This window comes from Rosa chinensis, chromosome 6 (genome assembly GCF_002994745.2).
Source record: "Rosa chinensis cultivar Old Blush chromosome 6, RchiOBHm-V2, whole genome shotgun sequence".
Classification (NCBI taxonomy): Eukaryota; Viridiplantae; Streptophyta; class Magnoliopsida; order Rosales; family Rosaceae; genus Rosa; species Rosa chinensis.
Window position 1 is genome coordinate 35,868,353 of NC_037093.1, and position 22,680 is coordinate 35,891,032.

Here is a 22,680-nt window from a genome sequence, read left to right on the forward strand (position 1 = left end):
AAATCATCCACTCAATTAAAGGAAGAGAATAATGGAAATTAACTTGTACATCTACATCCAGTGGCTGCCAATATCTAACGCAAGCAATGAGAGGAAAATCAAGCCAAGCCTGCAGTGAAAGTTCACCAGAAACTAAAATAAAGATGCATATACAGTCACAGCAGCTTATAAATAAAATGTCTTACCGAGAGAGAGAGAGAGAGAGAGAGAGAGAGAGAGAGAGAGATCACCTCTATTACCATGTCCTAGACCGCTCCAAAGGGTTGAAACTGCACAAGGAAGGGGGAAACATGTCAACAAAATGATAACTTTTAAGTGGGAAAAGAGAAATCCTACCAATCAAAGAGGAAAATAGCTTTAGAAATCTTAAATTTTCCATCATCAACAAGCAGACACAGTAAGTGGGAACATGGAACTCACCATCCTTTTGATGACGTAAGGCTATATCTTGATTGACATCTCAGATTGACTTTCAACCTTAACTAAATTATGTTTCTCCAACTCAAATTCTTTTCTAGTCTCTTTCCCACTAATTTTGGGTTTAATTTATTGGACTTCCCTGACTTGTTTGACAGACGAAGGGTACTAGAAACTGGTTGTAGTAGAATACTAAGCTGACTTTCTTCATCTGCTGCAAACCGAGGAGGAAGTGCTGTATGCACATTTTCACTAGTCTCTTTCACACCCTTGGATGGAATTTGAATGAGATTCTGAACACTTGGAAAGGGAAAAATATATATATATATATATATATATATCCTTAAATGAGCATGCTTTACCTATATCAGATCAAATACAACTCTACCTATATCAGACAATTGGAGTTGGTTCATTGTTCAAAGATGTACACAACTGGGCATTAACTTACTTGGAGTTCTATGGATACAAGTTATTCAATATTACTAGCAGCATTGATATTCAAGATGGGGCCATCTGATATCCTGTTTTTACTATAAAACTACCATAAATAAAGTTCATGGATTGAAACTATATATAGTAAAGGGAGAAGAAGAAGGAAAAGAAAGTTACCTTACATAAGCATAAAACGCCCAAGAGTTTAGCAATTTTGACAATCCAGTAGTCCTAGCAGCTTTGTATCGCAACTTCCTATTGTGATCTTCCTACAAAGCATTCAAAACAAAAAATAGAATTGACACATTCAAACCCAGCACTGCATAAATTCAATAACTATTTCACTGCCTTAACTAAACCCCATCCAATTGTACACACTATCTTCCAAAAAATAACTACACTCTCATGATCATCATCTTCTTTTAGTAATGCTTATATGCGCAAATCCAATAACTTAACGAATCGTGGCATACAAACCCGACATTGAACAAATTCAGTAACTATTTGACTGGCTCAACTAAACCCCATCTTCATTTTACACACTATCCTATCCTCCAAAAAAAGTTGCTAAATTCACAATCATGATCATTCAAGTTTAAGCTTTACCTCCTCTCGAATCTTCGCAGAGCTGTTCTCAACTTGGTTGGCCATTAGCCAAGCTCTCAATATTCACAAGCATCTTCTCTACAACTCCTCCACTCCACACAAGTGTAATTCACAGCCTCCGAACCCATCAGCCTACTCAGGCTATTCATCTCTAACCCCTCGGCGAACATATCCAACTCACTCTGGGCCTTCAACCCCTGCTTTTTTCATTGATTTGTTAATTAGGAAACATGTTGCCGATTATATGTATCCATAGAATGAAGTGCATAACCAAATTTACCCTTTCATTATTGAAATTTCTGTCAGCTGAGCCTTTTCTACCATTAGAAATAACAGAACCCTGGCTACTAACTGAGGTCACAAAAGTAAGCATACAGCAGATAACAAAACATAAGCATAGTTCATTGTACGAGAGGAACCTCTAAGACAATTGCTTCAATTCAGATCACACAGAAACATAACAAAATGGAAGAAATTAAGGGAAAACATCAAAACAGCACCCAAACTCATTTCATCAAAATCATGGTATTAAACCCAAACCCAAATTTCTCATCAGCATTTCAAACTAGAATCAGACACAACCAACCCAAAACCCCAATTCATACCAATTACCCCAATTTCCCAAAAACCCAAGTTACCAACGAAACCAAAATCATCAGAAAGAAAAGCAACTTAGTGGAGGACAAAATGGGAAACTGGCGAGATGTTCATTTGGCGGAAGAGGAGGCCGACGATGATGAGAGAGCGGAGGAGGATTTTGAAGACATCGGAGACGAGAGAAGAGGTCGTCGAGAGCTTGGCCATCGCTGATCTCGACTCAGACGGAACGATGGCCATGGAGATAAATTCAACTGTAGGACATTTTGTGGATTTCTTGCTTGGATGCTGAAACGATGAAGGCCATGGTTTTATGCGATGGATTGAGATGAAGGCCATGGTTGCAGATTGAGATTGAGAGAGCTTTCATAAGAGATAGGGGTTTCACGCAGAGATAGAGAGAGATGATGGTGAGAGAGATCCAAATAGGCCGCTTTAGGGTTTGTGAGAGAGGATTGAGAGAGGACTGAGATTTAGGGTGTGTGTGAGAGGACTGACTGGGAGTTTCATTTCGTTTTGTTGAGAGAGTGTCAAGAGTGTGGGAGGCATAATTAAACTTCAAATAAATTCTAAAATGACTCACACAACACAAACCTAACAAACTATTCTAAGAGTGCACTATAAAAATCAAAATGCCAAAACATGGAGGGAAATATACCGCACCCATAGCATTTTGGCTCAAAATGTTGCCGCCTATATTCCAACTTCACACAACAGAAAAGTATAACTTCTATTGTCTAATTTCTACAACTTGCACTAGGTTTATCTTGTGGAAGACATTCAAGCAAGCTTCCTCAAAATTTGGCATCCAGTTTTCAATCACACAAGACTCAAGCACCGTTGTATCAAGTAGCCCAAATTTCAGAATTCAAGAGGCACAAGACTCAAGAGTGGAGGGAAATCTGCGCTCAATTTTTAAGGCTCAGACGACGGACCATGCTTAATTCCGTTATGCAATGTAGTTCCGATAAAAAAGTTATCACTTTGTTGGCATTCACACAACAGAATATAACCAGCACCATTGTATAATAAAACTAACTTCAACACACAACAGATGATTTGTGTTCCGTTGTGTGATTAGTGTTGTGTGATTAACTTTTTGTACTAGTGCAAGCAGAGTTATATGAATGGAACGAAAATAATATGTAATTAACTACTACTAACACGTTGGCAGGGGTTCAAACATCAAATCATGAATCAAATATATTCAAGCATAGAATCAATCAAGAACAAAGATGAACGCATACAAAGTTCTTTTTACTTCCCTTAATTAAATTAACTAGATGAACGCACCATAGTTAACCCTATTAATCATGCAATCACAAGTGGTAGCTAATCACTAACAAAAACATTCTAAATGCATTAAGAATCATGAAAGTTTGATCAATTCAAGTCAAAAACACAAGTTATAACGCTAATCAAGCATGCAAGACTAATTGTTAATTTACCTAAGTGTTTATAGGTTTTCCACCGAAATTTATTAAAGCCTAGAACACTAGCACCTTAATATGGATTCAATTACTTGTTCATCAACCTAAGTATTTATCCAAAGATCAACTAACACATAACAATTGGGATTGAAGTTCGAAATTAACAATCATGCAAGAATACTTTGAAATCGCAATTTATCTTTTTGAAAAACTAAAACCTAAAACATGCTTCATAGTATTCGAAAATCACATAACTAAATTCAATCTTTCATCCACCATAGAAATCGCAAATCATAATCCAAGAACATGAAACCAAATCGCAATTTAATGAAAACCCGAAATAGTTTTACATAGTTCGAAACCGAAAACATAAAATAGGGTTCCATGGTTACACTTTTTGATCTTCAAGGATGCAAGAAGCTTCAAAAGGTGGTGGAATGGATGAGGTAGATGGCAAGGATGCTTGAATGAATGAATGGATGCTCACGGCCTTGACTTGGAACTTCTTTGGATTGTTGCAGAAACTATGGAAGAGAAAGGGGAGTGTTTGTGTATTTGATTCTGAATTTTGTGGTGTGTTTAACATCTTCACAAACCTCCTTTATATAGTGAATGGTAAGGGCTAGGGTTCCTTTGAATTTCTCTCGAATTACATCACTTCGACCAATAGAAAAATAGCATATGAATTAGAGAGCAAGTAACCTTTCTTTGGCCGAAATCTTCCAGGTATCTAGTCCATATTTTGGCCTCCCTTGTATGTAGAGTCATAAATCAATTCTTATTCCTCTATTTTCTCTCATAAAATTCAAGAAAAAAGAGTGTCATGGCTAGATTGAAATGGATTTATGTGTTGGGTTTTGTTTTCCATGTTGTTTGACAAGAACTCTTTCTTCTTTCAATTAAAACTGATTTGGGTTTTGGGGTTTTGAGTTTGGATAATTGTTCTTCTGTTTTGTAACATGTTTCTTTTGTTGTTGGCCGTGATAGGGAAACACAATCAGCAGACTGATATTGGTATGTTTCTTTCACCTGATGGTACATTAATCTTAGAGACTAATCCAGGATCTAAATGAGCAAGTTTTGTATTAAAGCAGATATTTGTTTGGCTAAACGATTGTGGAATTTCCAATCTAGACCTTAACTTTACCAGTTTTAGTAGGCATAGATTAGGCTCTGCAGTTGTTCACCTCCTTTCATATAATTTACATGCTTTCCTGACATACAGGACACAAGAACTATTTTTGGGTACAATTAGGCAAAAGTTATTGTTCAGTTCTAACTTTAATACATATGTTAATTGTATAAAAGGAAAACAGTATGAAATCTATGTCTTTGTGCAAGACTTTCCTCTCTTTTAGAAATGTAACTTTCACACATGGTCTTCGCAGGGAACCAACTTGCAGTTGGCAAGGAAACAGGAAGGCGACTTGGTGTGATATCCCATACCTGATTTTGGAGCCTATTTGATTTTCTATCTATGAGTTAGACCTTTTTATATTCTTAATTCTTATTCTTTCCTTCCTTTTGTGGTAGTTTCTTTAGTTAGTTCTGTTATATATATATATATATATATATATATATATATATATATATATATTGGTTATTAGATAATGGTTTTAGTTTATCACTTTTGTTATATTGTGCTTACTATTGTGTGGACTGAAACAAGGCTTCTTTTTCTTTTTTTCTTTAAAGTTTGCTCTTATAATTGCTTGACGTGGCTAGAGTTTAGAAAGACACCAAACTAGTTTACCTTTTGGCTATTCAAATGTTGTTCTTATCTGAACTTGTAAAGGGAGGGTGCTGGAGCTTTTAGGAGTGGGTAGAGAACTTGCTTTGGACAGGAAATTAGGTCGGAGAAGAGAATAAACGATAAGAATTGAGTTTGGTTTGGGTATTGACGAAACTATGGGGAGATCAATCTTTTTGGTTTCTCAACGGATTTTGAAGATTAATTTCCTTCTTTCTTCATTATGTTTTGACTCTTGAAAGAGGAGCTGGAACCTTGGTATTTGTAGTGTGATTTTGTAAGTTTTCTTTTGTTGTTCAATATCAATTTTTCATGCACACAAGGTGTTTGACAAAATGATTCTAAATTGCTTTATTCTGGTTACCATGCAGTCTTGGAGTATTTTTATTCATTACTTTTGGTTATTTATCTTACTAAGTCATGAATAACTATTCAATTAAAGACTTCTAAGGTTGGGTACTTTTGTGTGTTTTGAAGGACCTATGTTGTGGTTAGAGGACCTATTTTGTACCAGGTGAAGTCTTACCAAAAGAAGCTACCAACTATATGTTGATTTTGTTAAACTCTACCTTTATCGAGAGTGTAATCATGCATACTCTAAAACTTCTGAATGTATGTTGGATTATATAAATGTGTTGGTGTTTAAACTTGTATATTGTATATATGCAGAGATTGCAAGCATGCTGATATCACTGTAGGAAAAATTTAGAAAGTAAAGTTCCAGATATTGCAAAATATGGATTTACATCGGCATGGTTGCCGCCATCAACTCATTCCTTTGCCCCGGAAGGTTGGTGCATGAAATTCATCAAGTTGATTTTTATTCTTTCTACATATAGATGACCGGATCATTGTGTCCACTTTGCTTTCCTCATATTGTAGGTTACCTCCCTCAGAACATATATTCCATTGAATTGGGTTTATTTATTTACAGCTTACTCTGTTTTGTGTTTCCAAATATTCAATTAGTTATGCAACTAAATATGTGAAGGAGCAAAACCAATTTTTTTCGTTGGGGAGTATTGGGATTCTTGCAACTACAATGGTCATGGTTTGGACTACAACCAAGGTATAATATGGAGATTACGTGATCCCCAGGGAAAGCCACCAAGTGTAATGCAGTAGTACAGCTAGCTAGTTCCTATATTTAACTTGTGTCTAGTAGAAATTCTTCCTTCATTAAGTATTTGGATTTGTCTGCAGATTCAGATTAGTAGATATGGGCCATTTTGAACTGATGCTCATGATTAGGTTTGTGTACATGCACTACACCAATTTTTCAATCAGACAACACATATCAGACGACAGCAAACATTTTAACTGTCGTCTGAAATAATCAGACAACAGCAAAAAAATATATGTCGTCTGAATTTTCGAATCCAACGACAGTCATTACTTGGCTCTTGTGCAATTAATTTTCAGACAATGGTTGATATAATAGATATTGTCTGAATGGATCAATTCAGACAACAGTTATTATTTCAATGTTGTCCAAGGTTTATTCAGACAATGGTTGATTTTTGATGTTGTCTGAATGGATCAATTCAGACAACAGTTATTATTTAATGTTGTCCAAGGTTTATTCAGACAATGGTTGATTTTTGATATTGTCTGAATGGATCAATTCAGACAACAGTTATTATTTCAATGTTGTCCAAGGTTTATTCAGACAATGGTTGATTTTTGATGTTGTCTGATTGTTCAATCACACAATTGTTATTCATTGTCTGTTGTGCAATAACTTTTAAGTCAATACTTGCTAAAAGATATTGTCTGATTTGGTTTCACACAACTGTTTTTATTCATCTGTTGTCACATTATCTTCAGACAATGCACCCTAAATGCTGTTGTCTGAAGTTAGATTCCCCTAGGCCTCATCATATGGCCCTTGGGCCCTAAGCCCGCCCGGCCCGGCCCTTCCATTAGGGCGGGCCGGCCCGACCCTTTTTTATTTAGGGTAGGGTATGAGTCACACAAATAAAGCCCGGCCCTACCCTACGGCCCGGCCAGGCCCTTAAAGCCCGGCCCTAAAATTTATATTTTATTTTTGTTATTTTCTATTACATGTGTTATATGTATAAAACTATGGAAGTGTAGAAAATTATTTCAATCTGCCATATTAGGAAATGAGTCTTTTAAATTGAGCCATATTTTGAGAAGAAAAAAATAATTTTTTTTAAAGAATTAACCGTTAATTCGGCAAAAACGCCGCCGTTTTAATATAATCTTATGGGTATTCCCTTTAATATTTATCAATAATTACTGTTAACTAATTAACTGTAATAATTACAAAGCTATTATTTCAAATTGGACAATATATTCATGTAATACCAATTTTGAAATAAATCAAGTAATCAACATAACTAAAAATAATCAATTGGTCGAGTTGAAACCTTTTTACCAATGTAATGTTAACTTCTTAATGAGCAAAAAGGGGGACGAAATGGAATTTTTTAAAATGCACTGCAGGATGTTATTTGCATCTGAATATATGTTAGTGGCAGAAATTTCAGCAATTTACTCCTTCTTTTGGACCTCGATCTACCCGGTCAACTCAATACCCTAAATAGAACATAAAACAAATATGCTCTTAACCGGTCCTTGGCAATTCACTTTTTTCGATCTTTCAGCTCCCACACTCTCATGGTTAGGGGGTCTACTTATGGATGTCAAAATTCCGCAACGTTTGTCCGTGCATGGTGCCGCTCCCCTTAGGGAAGTTTGCTTGTGCAAAGCGTTGACCGCTCCGTTAGGTGGCTTATTCATGGCGGATCGGCCTAATTTCTTTACACAATACCTATCACTATTGTATAAACATATAAGAATTTTCCGATTGATCGATTTTCATTTCAAAATTTTTGGATCGCACATAATCCTTATATGTCTTGTAATGTAGTATAACTAGTTTATTAGGTTTGTTACCCTCCATGAGCAAAATGGGGTACGAAATGGAATTTTTTAAAATGCACCGCTGGATGTTATTTGCATATGAATATATGTTAGTGGTAGAAATTTCAGCAATTTTCTCCTTCTTTTGGACCTCGATCTACCCGGTCAACTCAATACCTTAAATAGAACATAAAACAAATATGCTCTTAACCGGTCCTTGGCAATTCACTTTTTTCGATCTTTCAGCTCCCACACTCTCATGGGTAGGGGGTCTACTTATGGATGTCAAAATTCCGCAACGTTTGTCCGCGCATGGTGCCGCTCCCCTTAGGGAAGTTTGCTTGTGCAAAGCGTTGACCGCTCCGTTAGGTGGCTTATTCACGGCGGATCGGCCTAATTTCTTTACACAATACCTATCACTATTGTATAAACATATAAGAATTTTCCGATTGATCGATTTTCATTTCAAAATTTTTGGATCGCACATAATCCTTATATGTCTTGTAATGTAGTATAACTAGTTTATTAGGCTTGTTACCCTCCATGAGCAAAATGGGGGACGAAATGGAATTTTTTAAAATGCACCGCTGGATGTTATTTGCATATGAATATATGTTAGTGGTAGAAATTTCAACAATTTCCGCATTCGGTTGGACCTCGATCTACCAGGTCAACTCAATACCCTAAATAGAACATAAAACAAATATGCTCTTAACCGGTCCTTGGCAATTCACTTTTTTTTATCTTTCAGCTCCCACACTCTCATGGGTAGGGGGTCTACTTACGGATGTCAAAATTCCGCAACGTTTGTCCGCGCATGGTGCCGCTCCCCTTAGGGAAGTTTTCTTGTGCAAAGCTTTGACCGCTCCGTTAGGTGGCTTATTCACGGCGGATCGGCCTAATTTCTTTACACAATACCTATCACTATTGTATAAACATATAAGAATTTTCCGATTGATCGATTTTCATTTCAAAATTTTTGGATCGCACATAATCCTTATATGTCTTGTAATGTAGTATAACTAGTTTATTAGGCTTGTTACCCTCCATGAGCAAAATGGGGGACGAAATGGAATTTTTTAAAATGCACCGCTGGATGTTATTTGCATATGAATATATGTTAGTGGTAGAAATTTCAACAATTTCCGCATTCGGTTGGACCTCGATCTACCCGGTCAACTCAATACCCTAAATAGAACATAAAACAAATATGCTCTTAACCGGTCCTTGGCAATTCACTTTTTTTTATCTTTCAGCTCCCACACTCTCAAGGGTATGGGGTCTACTTACGGATGTCAAAATTCCGCAACGTTTGTCCGCGCATGGTGCCGCTCCCCTTAGGGAAGTTTTCTTGTGCAAAGCGTTGACCGCTCCGTTAGGTGGCTTATTCACGGCGGATCGGCCTAATTTCTTTACACAATACCTATCACTATTGTATAAACATATAAGAATTTTCCGATTGATCGATTTTCATTTCAAAATTTTTGGATCGCACATAATCCTTATATGTCTTGTAATGTAGTATAACTAGTTTATTAGGCTTGTTACCCTCCATGAGCAAAATGGGGGACGAAATGGAATTTTTTAAAATGCACCGCTGGATGTTATTTGCATATGAATATATGTTAGTGGTAGAAATTTCAACAATTTCCGCATTCGGTTGGACCTCGATCTACCCGGTCAACTCAATACCTTAAATAGAACATAAAACAAATATGCTCTTAACAGGTCCTTGGCAATTCACTTTTTTTGATCTTTCAGCTCCCACACTCTCATGGGTAGGGGGTCTACTTACGGATGTCAAAATTCCGCAACGTTTGTCCGCGCATGGTGCCGCTCCCCTTAGGGAAGTTTTCTTGTGCAAAGCGTTGACCGCTCCGTTAGGTGGCTTATTCACGGCGGATCGGCCTAATTTCTTTACACAATACCTATCACTATTGTATAAACATATAAGAATTTTTCGATTGATCGATTTTCATTTCAAAATTTTTGGATCGCACATAATCCTTATATGTCTTGTAATGTAGTATAACTAGTTTATTAGGCTTGTTACCCTCCATGAGCAAAATGGGGGACGAAATGGAATTTTTTAAAATGCACCGCTGGATGTTATTTGCATATGAATATATGTTAGTGGTAGAAATTTCAACAATTTCCGCATTCGGTTGGACCTCGATCTACCCGGTCAACTCAATACCCTAAATAGAACATAAAACAAATATGCTCTTAACCGGTCCTTGGCAATTCACTTTTTTTTATCTTTCAGCTCCCACACTCTCATGGGTAGGGGGTATACTGACGGATGTCAAAATTCCGCAACGTTTGTTCGCGCATGGTGCCGCTCCCCTTATGGAAGCTTGCTTGTGCAAAGCGTTGACCGCTACGTTGGGCGCCTTATGCATGGCAGATCGGCCTAATTTTTTTACACAATACCTATCAATGTTATATAAACATATGTGAATTTTCAGATTGGTCAATTTCCATTTCAGAAATTTTGGATCACATATAATCCTTATATGCCTATTAATATATACCCCTAGATTCCCCCCCCCCCCACTCCCTAAAAAACCGGGTAGGGTCTTTAGAGCGGTGAACTTAAAATTAAAACAGTTGAAGGTGGGAACAAAAATTTTAATTCCCACACTTGGATATATTTTCCCACACTTGCATTTACTCCCCAAACCCTAACCGAGAACAACTCATTTTCTCCCAACTCTCCTCTTCATCCTTCCCCGCCTCCGACCAACACTTTACTCTCTTCTCCTTCTCTCTCGCTTCCTTGTCCTTCCAAACCCTACTCTCTCTCTCTCTCTCTCTCTCTCTCTCTCTCTCTCTCTCAGTTTCTAGTTCACAAAAATCAGAAACCGTAAATGACTAGCAAAAATTTAAGAATCCCCCGCTCAGTCGTTTTAGCTAAATTCTAATTTCCCACCAAACCTTTTACTTGGAAGACATTCTTTTTCGAAAAGATGCCAAACCCAGATCTCTCAGTCTCCTTCATCTCTCACCCGTTTCCTCTTCTTCTCTTCATCCTTGCTCGATGCCATCCCATCAGTGTAAAGGCAGCCAATAATCCGGTCATTAGGTGAGTTAATATGTCTCTCCCAATTACAATTGAGGATTGTTTCTGATTTTTTTTTTTAAATTCCTTTCAGATCTGAGGAAGAACCACTAGAGCGAAGAAGAAGAGAGCCAGACCTACACAAACCGCTTCTTTCCGTCCTCTCTCAGGTACTCCGGCCTCTCTCTCTCTCTCTCTCTCTCTCTCTGTGTTTGTGTTTACCTGATCTACTTTTTCAATCAAAAGCTTCGACTTGGTGGTTTGAGGGATTTCGGGGTTTTATCTCATCGCCGATTCCCTATCTCTGTGTTTCAGTTTTTGGTTTAATTTTGTGGTATTTTTTTGGGTTTTAGGGGTAGATTCTCATGCTGCACAGGACTTGTACTACTGTCTCTTGGACTTTTCGGATTTTCTACTAGAAGGTTATGCTCTATTTATTATGTTTTGGTTACTGTATGCCTTACTGTATGGATCTTGAGTCCCAATTACCATTTTTTTTCAGGCATTACTTGAGTTTGAAAAGCATAGATGGCATGGCAGTGAGCTTGCTCTTCCTGAACCTTCTAGAGTTGAGATTCGGGTAATAAAAGTTAGCTAATTTTTTATGATGCTAATATTGTTTTCAGTGCTTCAAGAAGATTGATGGTTTTTTCTCTACAGTTATAAAATGTGTGCTCTTTTTTCTGCCTCTGCCCCTTCTAGGGTGTATATGTTTGTTATTTACTAGGGTGTATAAGATGATTAAAGCAATGCTCAGTGTTAAATCAGTAGTACTTAGTTATTGGAACTGTACCTGATTGTCTCTGGTTTATTTTTATTTGTTTTTGATTAAATGATCATTTGGATTTATAATGCAGGATGATGGTAGTCAAACTTGTGGATCAGGCAGGACACTAAGGGATGCTGCAGCAGTGCAGCTCGTTCCATGCAGGGTTGGCACTCTCAATGCCTTTTTGGAAATGGCGAGGTTGGTGATGCAAATACCAAGGCCTGGAGAATTTTGATGATATATATATATATATATATATATATATTTATATTCTGTTTTCCTTTTTCCTTTCCTGGTAATCCTTTTTTCTTTTGCTTGTATGTTAGGAGAAGCATTTGAGTACTATGCCAAAAAGTGACAAGCAGCTCAAGAGCTCTGGTATCATGAGTGTAATACTTTGACCACATTTTGCTGCAGTATTGGTCTTCTCTTTTTTGAAAATTGGTTTCTCTACGCAGGTTTGTTAAAGCGGAAAAAGCTATCTCCTGGGGATTGTGCTGCCCAGATTACTGACATGAAAGTGACAAAGCCACGGTTACTACTTTTCCTCAGGCGTCATTGGTTTTGTTCATATATAATAACAACAAAATAGTAATAGTTATAATAACTAATAAGTACCTTTTCTCTTGTTAGAGCTCAATGTTTATTTTTCTTTGTTTATAGGTTAGATATGACGGTATTCGATATTGGACCGCCAGCAGATTGGGTGAAAATTAACGTGAAACGATTTGTAAGTTTCTATCATCTTTCTCTTGGGACTTGAAGATATTGGTTTGATTATTTCTCATGAATAAGTTCAAATTTGACTACAGAGCGACTGCTTTGAGGTATGTGCCCTAGTTCCTGGACTTCTGCGTGAGGAGGTTAGCTAGTAAACTAGTTTATTAACAGTATCTCTCTCTTTTTCAACAATTATCTTTGTTTTTGTTGTTAAAGTTGGGATGTTTTTCCCCAGATCGAATTACGCATATGATAATTTTACTACCTTATAACAGAGGACGTCTAAAGCAACAAAGGTAGGAATGTAGTTTATCAACCTTGGATATTTTTTTGTCAAAGATGTGACCCGCTTCCGCTTGTTATATTCCTAATGTAGCGGAAGCAAGCAAGAGAACCAATGCCTGGTAAAAACCAAGGGTCGTAGAGAGCCCTCTCTGTAAGGACCTTGAATCTCAAGCGAAAGTTAAGAAAACAGAAGATAGATTGAGAGTTTCTCTCTAATATTCTGATTCAAATATGATATTCTAGATTCGTTCTCCAGGCTACAAAGGGATTTTATAGGCCCCTAACAGATAACTTCGTAAAATGAATGCATATGAATCCCTTAAAATGCATTAATTGCAGATGTAAGTTTATATGTTATTCCAGAGATGCATGTTTATGATATGTCATCAGTTCCGTATCTGTCTTTGTTAACAATGATCTTTTGTTTCAGTGGCAGCGACGATCCGAATTGTTCTACACCCAAAAGGATGTTGATGTTGTGAGGTCAGAGTGGGCTAAGTTTGTGATGAAGTATCATATTGCATAGCTGTGATGGTTGTTCAAGGCAGGGCTCTTATTTTGGTATTTTGATCACCTGCCTCCTGCTAGCTGGTTTTAGTTTTTGCTTTAGTTATAGGCATGGTTAATGCGCAGTTGAAGGCATTTTTGTTTTGGTATTTTGATGAGCCTCTTGCTAGCTAGTTTTAGTTTTAGGCATGGTTAATGCGCAGTTGAAGGTATTTTTGTTTTGGTATTTTGATGAGCCTCCTGCTAGCTAGTTTTAGTTTTTGCTTTAGTTATAGGCATGGTTAATGCAATGTGGACGCGTTTATGTTTTCCGGCTTTATGCAGTTATAGCCACTTAGGAAATGTTAATTCTTATGTAAATGTTTGGATGAATATTGCTGATGAATGAAATGGCTTTTGGAATCAAGGATGTGTTCAATTGTACAGAATGTATGTCTTCTCTTATATCTCAGACAATTCAAAACCAACAGCAAACCATTGTCTAACAAATGAACATGATGAAAAAAGAAAGAAAAATCTGTTGTCTGAATCATCTATCTACATTAGTTATTAAACATATTCAGTTGTCTAACAAGATATAACACAAAAAAATAATAATATGTTCTATTGTCTGATGAAAACGAAGACCACAGAGAATTGAAAAGCTACAATTGTATGAATTGATCAACTAGTACAGCATCTTGGGAGGCCATATGGTTGAAAAGAGACTTTAAGGATCCATGAAGCAAGAAAGCTGTAGTTCAACAAAATCTCAGACAACAGTTTATTTTAGGATACAATAGTATGAAGCAATGATACACAATGGCTTTAATAGTTTTGCTCTTGTCTTGTTCAAAGTCAGTCAATAGTAGTCAATTACTTTGCAGATGTACAAGCTTCATTCAGACAACAGTTTTTTTACAAATCAATGTTCTCTAAATTTTGATTACACATCCATATTCTTCTAGGGTCTGTCAACTGAAATTACTTTGCACAACAGTTAAGTTGCCAATTGCTGTTGTTCTTCGTGGTATTCAGACAACAGACAATATAGTAGTCGCTGTTGTAGTAAACTTTATCAGACGACAGTTTTTTGGTATTATTGCTGTTGTTCTTCGTGGTATTCAGACAACAGACAATATAGTAGTCGTTGTTGTAGTAAATTTTATCAGACGACAGTTTTTTGGTATTGTCTGATTATGTATCAGACGGCATTGAGATAGACAACAGCAAACTCTATAATCAGACGACAGTGAAAAACTGTCGTCTGATTGAAAAATTGGTGTAGTGATGAGACAATGGTGGATTAGTGAAAATTGCAATGAATGATTTTGGATGTGTATTTTATGGTTTTATGAATGGGCAATGCATGCATACCAATTGTAATGAGGGACTACTAATATGTGTTATCTCAAATTGCAAGCTACAACAAAGCACACCAAAATGTGTGGTTGCAGCTGAACAAAAACAACACAAAAAACAATTAGAAGTCTATTGTCTTTTTGACATTGGGATGATAGAAAATTGTAGTCTAAATGGCAAAACAACAACATAAGTTAGACGAAAGTGTTGGTTAAAGCGTATAATAACAACAAATAAGTGTGATTGGAATTAATCACAGACAATATAAAATACCTAATAAAAGACTTTTCACACAACACTTAAGTGTCGTATGAATTTACCCTAGACCGACATTTAATTGTAGTCTGAAATACTTTATGACCACAGAAATCTGTCTTACAAATATGATTCACACAATAGAATTTATATAAGACTGTGGTTGTTTTTCTTCTCAAACAACACAAAACTGTTGTGTTACCGCTTTTAAGGATACAGATCACATTGGTCCCGAAATGCAAAACTCATCAGACGACACAAAACTTTTGTCGTCTGATACCCCCAAGACACGACACCGTACTAGACGACATATTTTGGTTTGTTCAGACGACAGAACTGTTCTGTCGTCTGAAGGCCTTTTTGGCATAGTGCCTCTTAAAGGTAACATACATCACTAAAGTAATAAAATCATATTATTTCAACTCACATTAATTATAATATGAAAATCAAGTCCCTCCTCGGACAATTAAAAGAAAGAATACACCATAAACTCTCTTTTAAAAACATGTACTCACGAGTCGCAAGTAACCTACTTGTTACCCTCCATGACGTACAATGACATATAGACTAGAGCTCTAACTAAATTATAACTATACCCCGGCCAAGGGCATGGTATAGGTTTCAAAGCTCAACTCTCATCTAAAAAACAATATAGAAATTAATTTTGAAATATTGTTTTCACCCCTTAAACCACCAGCACAATTTGACAAGTAAAACTCACAAATACTAAACGTCAATAATATAATTGTTTCCATTCAAAAGAACAAAAATTCATTCATTTCCTTAGAAAATTAAACCACAACAATAGCACTATCGAGTTCACAGAACATGTTATTTTCACCTCATGCATTACACAGCTGCACTGATGTGTGTGTGTGTGTGTATTTACGTAGTCACCCACTCAGGAATGCTACTAATACCAACTATAGTTCACAAATACAAAACCTATGAAAAATTATTTTTATAATAAAACATTATTTTACTTACCTATGAGCCATTGACGATCAAGTTCATGTAATTTTAAAACAAATATTTATTTCCAAAAAAGATTTCACAATTTAATAAATAATTTCAAAAAATAAAGCAACTCCGTTCATATATGAACTTTGTGAGATTTACTCACCTCTGAATCCCGCTGCATCTTCTCTTACAGCCAAGATAAAGCACAGAACGTTCTTCGTCAATCACCTAAGTAAAATAGGTCTCAACTTAGGACACAAATCACCAAGAGATTAAAGTTTGAATCCCTTATTTGAACTAAAACCCAAAAGTAATGCCAATCGAGGCGAAACTTCATTAGAGACCACCCAAAGTCTCTTGAATACTTCTACGATCGCTATAACAAAACTACAAATTGATCGATTAGCTGGATCCTCACGGATCGAAAAACAAGATAATCAAAACCACTAAAAACCCTAACATTTTCATATGATCTCCGAAAATTACATATCATATATCAAAATACTCATATCGACGAGTAGATGATAAATGAAACATGAAACTGCTACTGACATGGCCAGACACGCTGCCACAGACGGTTGTATATGCACCGCATCCACCGCCGGCCAAACTCAAAACCACTTAATTGAACCGCCCAAAATGGAGTACAAACAACAAGGATCAACTTTAATACCTAGGACTTGAGCCAACTCGGCCTAGATCGCCACTGATCGCCACCGCAAGCTAGAGATTACTGTTCACCTTGAGTTGCAGTTATCCACTGATAATCGATCGAAACCACAACCAAGGATCGAAAGAGGAGGTTCCCACAAGAAAAATAAGACCGGTTTGAAGCATTGCCGTCGCCGGAGGAGCGAGTTCCAATCGTATCCGACAGCTCTCACCTTCGCTGCTTCGATGTGTCGCCATAGATGAGAATCGGTGCAATCCACCACAGTAGGGAGGACGGTGGCACTAGTCTGAGTGGTTCTGGACCGGTGGCTTTGCCAGAGACGACTAGAAATGGAAGGTGTAGTAGGGTCGGGTCGGATGGGATCCGCGTCAAATTAGGGTTTCCTGGAGGAGAGAGAACGGAGCTAACCCAATTTTGGAAACTTTCCGAAAATAACAAGAAATGATTTTCTAATTTGAGAAATTTCTATTTATAGTAATTTCCAAAAATAGTAGAAACTTCTACTAACCATAACTTCTTTATACGTACTCCGATTAATCATGATCCACATATCAACGGACTCGTATCGACGCACTTTATGATTTCCATGAAGGAAGTTTCCCCAAAATCGCAACAAATAAAAAGTCATCTCTTTGATCCCTCGAAAATAAAATATTTCGAGTAATTATTCGTTTGAAACACTTCCACTCCACCCTCGAACCACAAAATCGTACTAATGATCACTTTATTAATTCTAGGAAATTCTAAGAAATTAATAACGAATTTTCAAGGTATTACATTATATAAAGCATAAGTAATTTTAACACTTAAAACAAGAAAGAAGATGGTTAGGCATACCAAATAAATTAGATTTGATAAGAGTTAGCTTACCTTCTCTGGAAAGAGGTAGAAGCTTTCCAACTTGCCATTTTCTTTTGCAATTTTAGGAGAACATTAGAAGTATAAATAGGATCCTTCCAAACAATAACATTATGGAGACACCCAAATTTTTTCTAAGGAAATGATAATTAAGGTCATATATACATGTCTAGTGTTAGATTAGGTCATACAAAATAATTTATGTTAAATCAATCCATCTCTTAGCAACCTGACATTATAAACAACAAAAATTATAAAAGATGCCACGGGCACCTCTCTCTCTCTCTCTCTCTCTCTCTCATCTTCAGTCCCACCTAACACAATCACCGGCGAGTAGGTAGAAATCGGGTCAGGCCTGGACGTAGCAAAATTCTTAATGCTGAGGCGGGAGTTGTCGGAGTCGAACAAAAGGATATAGGTCTTAAGGTCGAGGTTGAGGAAGGCGATGCAGCCATGGTCACCAGCGGCGAGGAGAAGATGGGAGCTGGAGAAGAGGTCTTAGGCGAGTGGGAGTGCGGTCCACCGGACAGAGGTGACAAAGAGGGAGAGATGTATGAGCGCTAGAAAAAGGTCAATTGAAGACATATGAGTTTGAAACCGTCAAAGATTATCACCGGAGCAGGGTTTCAATGGCCGAGTAAGCTTGAGGTAATCCCTGGTATTCTACCCTTAATATGATTGCAGTCCATCCACCAATTGAGATTGACACTATGTTGCTCTCCACCGGGTCAACGAGATTAAACGATTTTGGGTCCTTGTCCGGATAAAAAATTACCTAATCTTGTCACAACCACAAAGAAATTAAACCCATGAAGATGGGTGGGATGATTTTCTGGTAGTATGATAGCAATGTCTTGATAGAATTTGCCCAGATTTTACCCTAAAATCTGAAGTGGGAGAAATTCGATCGACTGGAAATTTGGCAGAACTTTTCCTAAAAATGGACTATCTACTCCCATAATGACAACCAACTCCAACCAAAAATACATATGGTTCACTACCCTTAAATCTCATTCATCAAATTACGATACGAAACAAATAATATTGATTAAAGTAATCTATTTTAAACAAGAAATTGATAATAGGAATTAATTCTCTAACTCTTTACCCGTAGCTCTCACTAAGTAGTTACTAGTAGACAAGGATGGAGCAAAGTTAAAGTCTGGGCGGGCTGTAGCCCACACAACAATTGATCTTGGCCCACACAATAGTTAAAGTCTGGGCAGGCCGGTGACTGGATTCCACCTGATTTCGGCTGTCGGTGACCGGGGTCCAGTGAAGTCTCTCTCTCTCTCTCTCTCTCTCTCTCTCTCTCTCTCTCTCTCTCTCTCTCTCTCTCTCTCTCTCTCTCTCTCTCACTCACTCTCTCTCTCTCTCTCTCTCTCTCTCTCTCTCTCTCTCTCTCTCTCCCCCTCCCTCCCTCCCTCCCTCCACCAACATTTCCCTCCCTCCCTCCACCAACATTTCTATATAGTTGTAGTTTTCGCTTGTTAACCTACACACCTAACTCATATTCCTAAGTCTTTTACTTTGGCTTTTTATTTTATTTTCTTCACTACCTGCTTTTAGTTAGAAATGAACTTAAATAGATTGAAAGCCATGTTCTTCTACACCACTATCTGTAGAAAATTTTCTACAATAATATACTAAATTATTCATAGTCTTTCCCCCAGTTTTCACCTATCGATCAGAGAAAAGTGTATTTACGTATGTCTTAATTGTATCATACTCATTCTCTAGTCAACTATCCACATCTTGAAATATTTTCTAAATTATTTTACTAATATTTTTACCATTGACGCAATTCAAATTTTTGTTGAAAAAAAAAAACTGCCAATTTTCTTGAAAAAAAAAAATTCATATGGTAAATTTAGCTCCAGGGATTTCAAATTCTTGGGTCTGTCCTTGTTAACTGAGTTACCTCACTTGTAGCTCTCACCAGACGGTCACTAGGATCATATCACCAATAACACTCATCAGACTGTCACTAGGATTATATCACTAGTAGCGCACACCAAGCGGCTATTAAGATCAGTTCGCCAGTAGTACACTAGACGACCACTAGGATCATGGCACCAGTAACACTCATCAAACGGTCACTAGGATCATGTCACCAATAACATTCATCAAACTATCACTAAAATCATATCACTAGAAGTGCACACCAGGCGGCTACTAATATCAGTTCGCCAGTAGTACTTACTAGGCGGCCACTAAATGAAAGATGTCAGAATGACGGATTACACTATACAACTACTCACTTTAGTTGGAATATCTATAGTTTACTGCTAACTAACGTCTCGTGTCATCTAGAGGGTACTGGAATACTCTTCTCATTCTGGTTGAAATATCTTAATATTATTGCTCACTAACACATACAAATGGGTGATGACTAGAGGGTACTGCTGACTAGTCATCTCATGCCATCTAGAGGGTACTACTAATCAGATGACGCATCGGAGAGTACTGCCGACCGCAATACTAGAAGGTGATGACTAGAAGACACTACCAACTAACCATTTTACGTCATCTGAAGGGTACTGTCGACCGGAATACTAGGAGACAATGCCTAAATGGTACTGCTGACTAACCATCTCATGTCATTTGGAGGGTACTGCCGACCAGATGATGCATCGGAGGGTACTACCGACCAGATAGATTCTAGAATGTACTACCGAATAGAATATTTTCTAGAGGGTACTACGGGCGAAACTATTATCTGGAAGGTACTGCCAACCAGGTAAGGCATGCATGTACTTAATAATATAATTAGCCTCCTTAATTAAACTCCTGATCAAATACTGTTTCTGGTGGCTATCTCCGGGTACCTCACACAGAATGCTATATCTTCCGGGATACCGATCCAAATCCTAGATCCTGAATCAAGAATACAGCGTTAGAGGGGTAAACAGTACCGGACGGTTTACACCTCTCCGATGCCTGAGTGAGAAACTAATATATAAGAGTATCAAATAAATAGTGGATAAAGGAGTTGTTACCCGTCAAAGGTAGTTGTGCCAATGCCCTTATACTCGAGCATGGGGAAGGAGTCTCCCCTATCTTCGATGTGGGACATAGGTTGTTCTTCTGATGCCATATCAGCTCTCTTGTTTGTGTAATTAGATGGGCTGTGCCAGCCTTGTCCCGGGTGCTGGGTGGCCGGGGTGACATCCCATACGAGTCATGCCATGGTGGATCGTGAACCCGGCCCTTGGTATAGTACTGGGGAGTACCGAAGGATCTTAATTGATAGTGCCAAACCTTTTGGAGACTTCCCTAGTATGTACAAGTCCCCCAAGTTCCCGTTCAAGATGTTTCTTGGATGGGGACTTAAAATATTTAGTCACAAGGTTTGGCACTAGCCTGTAGGGAGTCCCCCAAGTTCCCGTGCAAGAGATGTCTTGAGCGGGTTACGCTGTAGGTAGCTAATCTACAGTGCTCCCAATTTAACCCGTAAAGGTTAAAGAAAACCTCCGGGTACCGTTGGGGGACTTGATCCTCCGATACCCGATGGGGTAGAATGAGGGCTGGAGCCTCTGATACCAGGAAGGGTAGAATGAGGGCTGGAGCCTCTGGAACCCAGAAGGGTAGAATGAGGGCTGGAAGGGTTGATGGTGCATGTCCTCCACGTGGGGCAGACTAAGTTGCGCAATAAATGCCAGTGTCCCATCAACTGACAGTTTTCGAGACGTGGGACACGTGTAGTGATCCTGTGGTTGAGGGCCTTTCGGCTTCAACGGCCATGATGCTTTGGAGATTGAATTTAAGAGGGAAACATACTCTGTTTCCCTTCGCACAAATTGCGAATTTCTGAAAACACTGAGAATTTGTGTTTTGCTTTTTTTTTCTCTCTGCTTGCTTCTGCTGTTGTCGCTGTGAAGAGTAAAGACGAAGGCTTTGAGGCTCAATGGTGGAGAAAGCTTTGGCCAGAAGAGCGACTGTAGAAAAGAGGTAAGAGAATGTGGTTTGGGTTTTTTTTTTTTTTTTTTTTTTTTTTTAGTTTGGTATGTTTATGGGTTTGCATTTTTATGGGTTTTGTCTGATTTGCGTGGGATTTGTGTTTCTTCGATTTTGCTTGTGTTTCCAGATCTATTTGGAATGAATAGTGCGAAAGTGGGTAAAATTGCTATGGCTGATTTGTGTATTCTGGGTTTGTAGGTGTTTCTGGGGTTGTTTTGTTGTTTTTTCTTCTTGTTTGATTTTAAGGGTTCTGAAAGTGGGGGGTGATCCACGCTTTCACCAAGCCCTAGATCCTAAACTTAGGCTAATCCTTCTGTTTCTGATTCCACATATAGCGAATTTTGAGGTCCCGGTTGACATGGTTCTAGGATGGAATCAAAAACCAAGGCCGGGGATTCGGGATCGTCGTATCAGTCTTCTGCGAGGCAAGCGGAAGAAGATATCGACCAGTACTTGGAGCGAAGTAGAACCGAGAAGGAATTAGCAGAGAATACCGAATCCTCGACTGGGGTGTTCTTGGAGAGTAGTGAGGAGACCGACGAAGGTGAGAGCGAGGATATATCTGCGGAGGCGCCGGTAGTCACAATGGTTATTCCCGAGGGCATCCCGAAACCTAGGTACACCTTAGTAGACAGGACTGTATGCGACGAACTCGGGAGAAGTATGACTATGAAGGAGATCATCGCCATGAGATTGAAGTGGGGAATACCGGACGAGGTAGAGCTTAGGCCTCTCAAGGCTGGAGAAATGGCTGCGAATCCTCTCCCGGGATGGGTGGCGCTGCACGAGAACCAGCTCCACCAAGGGCTATCGTTACCGCTACCCCGTTGCCTACAGTATCTTTTGCGGATGCTGAACCTATCACAGGGGCAGTTGACTCCTAATGCAGTTTGACAAATATTTAGTATGATGGCCATGTAGGACTTGTGCCAGCAAGGGTGGCCTTCCATAAATGAATTTTGTGCGGTACACAGGTTTCTGTACTCAAGGAAGCAATCTTGTATAGGTACCGTGACGTTTGCCGCCAGGGACTACGAGCCCTTAGTTACCGATATGCCTACCTCAATGAGCAAAAGGTGTAGGAATAAAGTGTTTCTTGCTAGAGGGCGGTGGCAAATTAAGAATAAGAAGTGGCACCTGACCGGTACTTTCCAAGCTATCGGGGAC

The 22,680-nt window shown here is 38.2% G+C and overlaps 1 protein-coding gene and 1 long non-coding RNA gene across 5 annotated transcripts; both read left to right on the forward strand.

Annotated features, from left to right (window-relative positions):
- The first annotated feature begins 5,513 nt into the window (after window positions 1-5,513).
- On the forward strand, window positions 5,514-6,492 carry LOC121049769. Its single transcript, XR_005801297.1, has 3 exons — window positions 5,514-5,749; window positions 5,905-6,025; window positions 6,118-6,492. It is a non-coding gene; the product is annotated as an uncharacterized LOC121049769 (long non-coding RNA).
- Window positions 6,493-11,090: 4,598 nt separating this feature from the next.
- LOC112174491 (AT-rich interactive domain-containing protein 3) lies at window positions 11,091-13,622 on the forward strand. 4 transcript variants are annotated; one of them, XM_040509525.1, is made up of 10 exons: window positions 11,091-11,209; window positions 11,280-11,355; window positions 11,539-11,607; window positions 11,688-11,765; window positions 12,043-12,152; window positions 12,281-12,332; window positions 12,413-12,488; window positions 12,618-12,684; window positions 12,767-12,817; window positions 13,390-13,622. In XM_040509525.1, exons 5-10 carry the CDS (start codon window positions 12,111-12,113, stop codon window positions 13,483-13,485), a joined length of 384 nt encoding a protein of 127 aa, XP_040365459.1. In that variant the 5' UTR covers window positions 11,091-11,209; window positions 11,280-11,355; window positions 11,539-11,607; window positions 11,688-11,765; window positions 12,043-12,110; the 3' UTR covers window positions 13,486-13,622. The 4 variants fall into 4 exon arrangements, with proteins under 4 accessions (XP_040365459.1, XP_024168033.2, XP_040365460.1 ...); XM_024312265.2 differs by having other exon boundaries at window positions 11,125-11,355; XM_040509526.1 differs by having other exon boundaries at window positions 11,125-11,355; window positions 12,767-12,781.
- Window positions 13,623-22,680: the final 9,058 nt, after the last annotated feature.

Bases quoted from the DNA above. Each gene is read 5' to 3' on its own strand.
- LOC112174491 (XM_040509525.1), top strand. From the start codon at position 12,111: ATGCAGGGTTGGCACTCTCAATGCCTTTTTGGAAATGGCGAG. The intron at 12,489-12,617 runs GTTACTACTTTT...CTTTGTTTATAG, and splicing joins ATGAAAGTGACAAAGCCACG to GTTAGATATGACGGTATTCG. The intron at 12,685-12,766 runs GTAAGTTTCTAT...ATTTGACTACAG, and splicing joins AAATTAACGTGAAACGATTT to AGCGACTGCTTTGAGGTATG.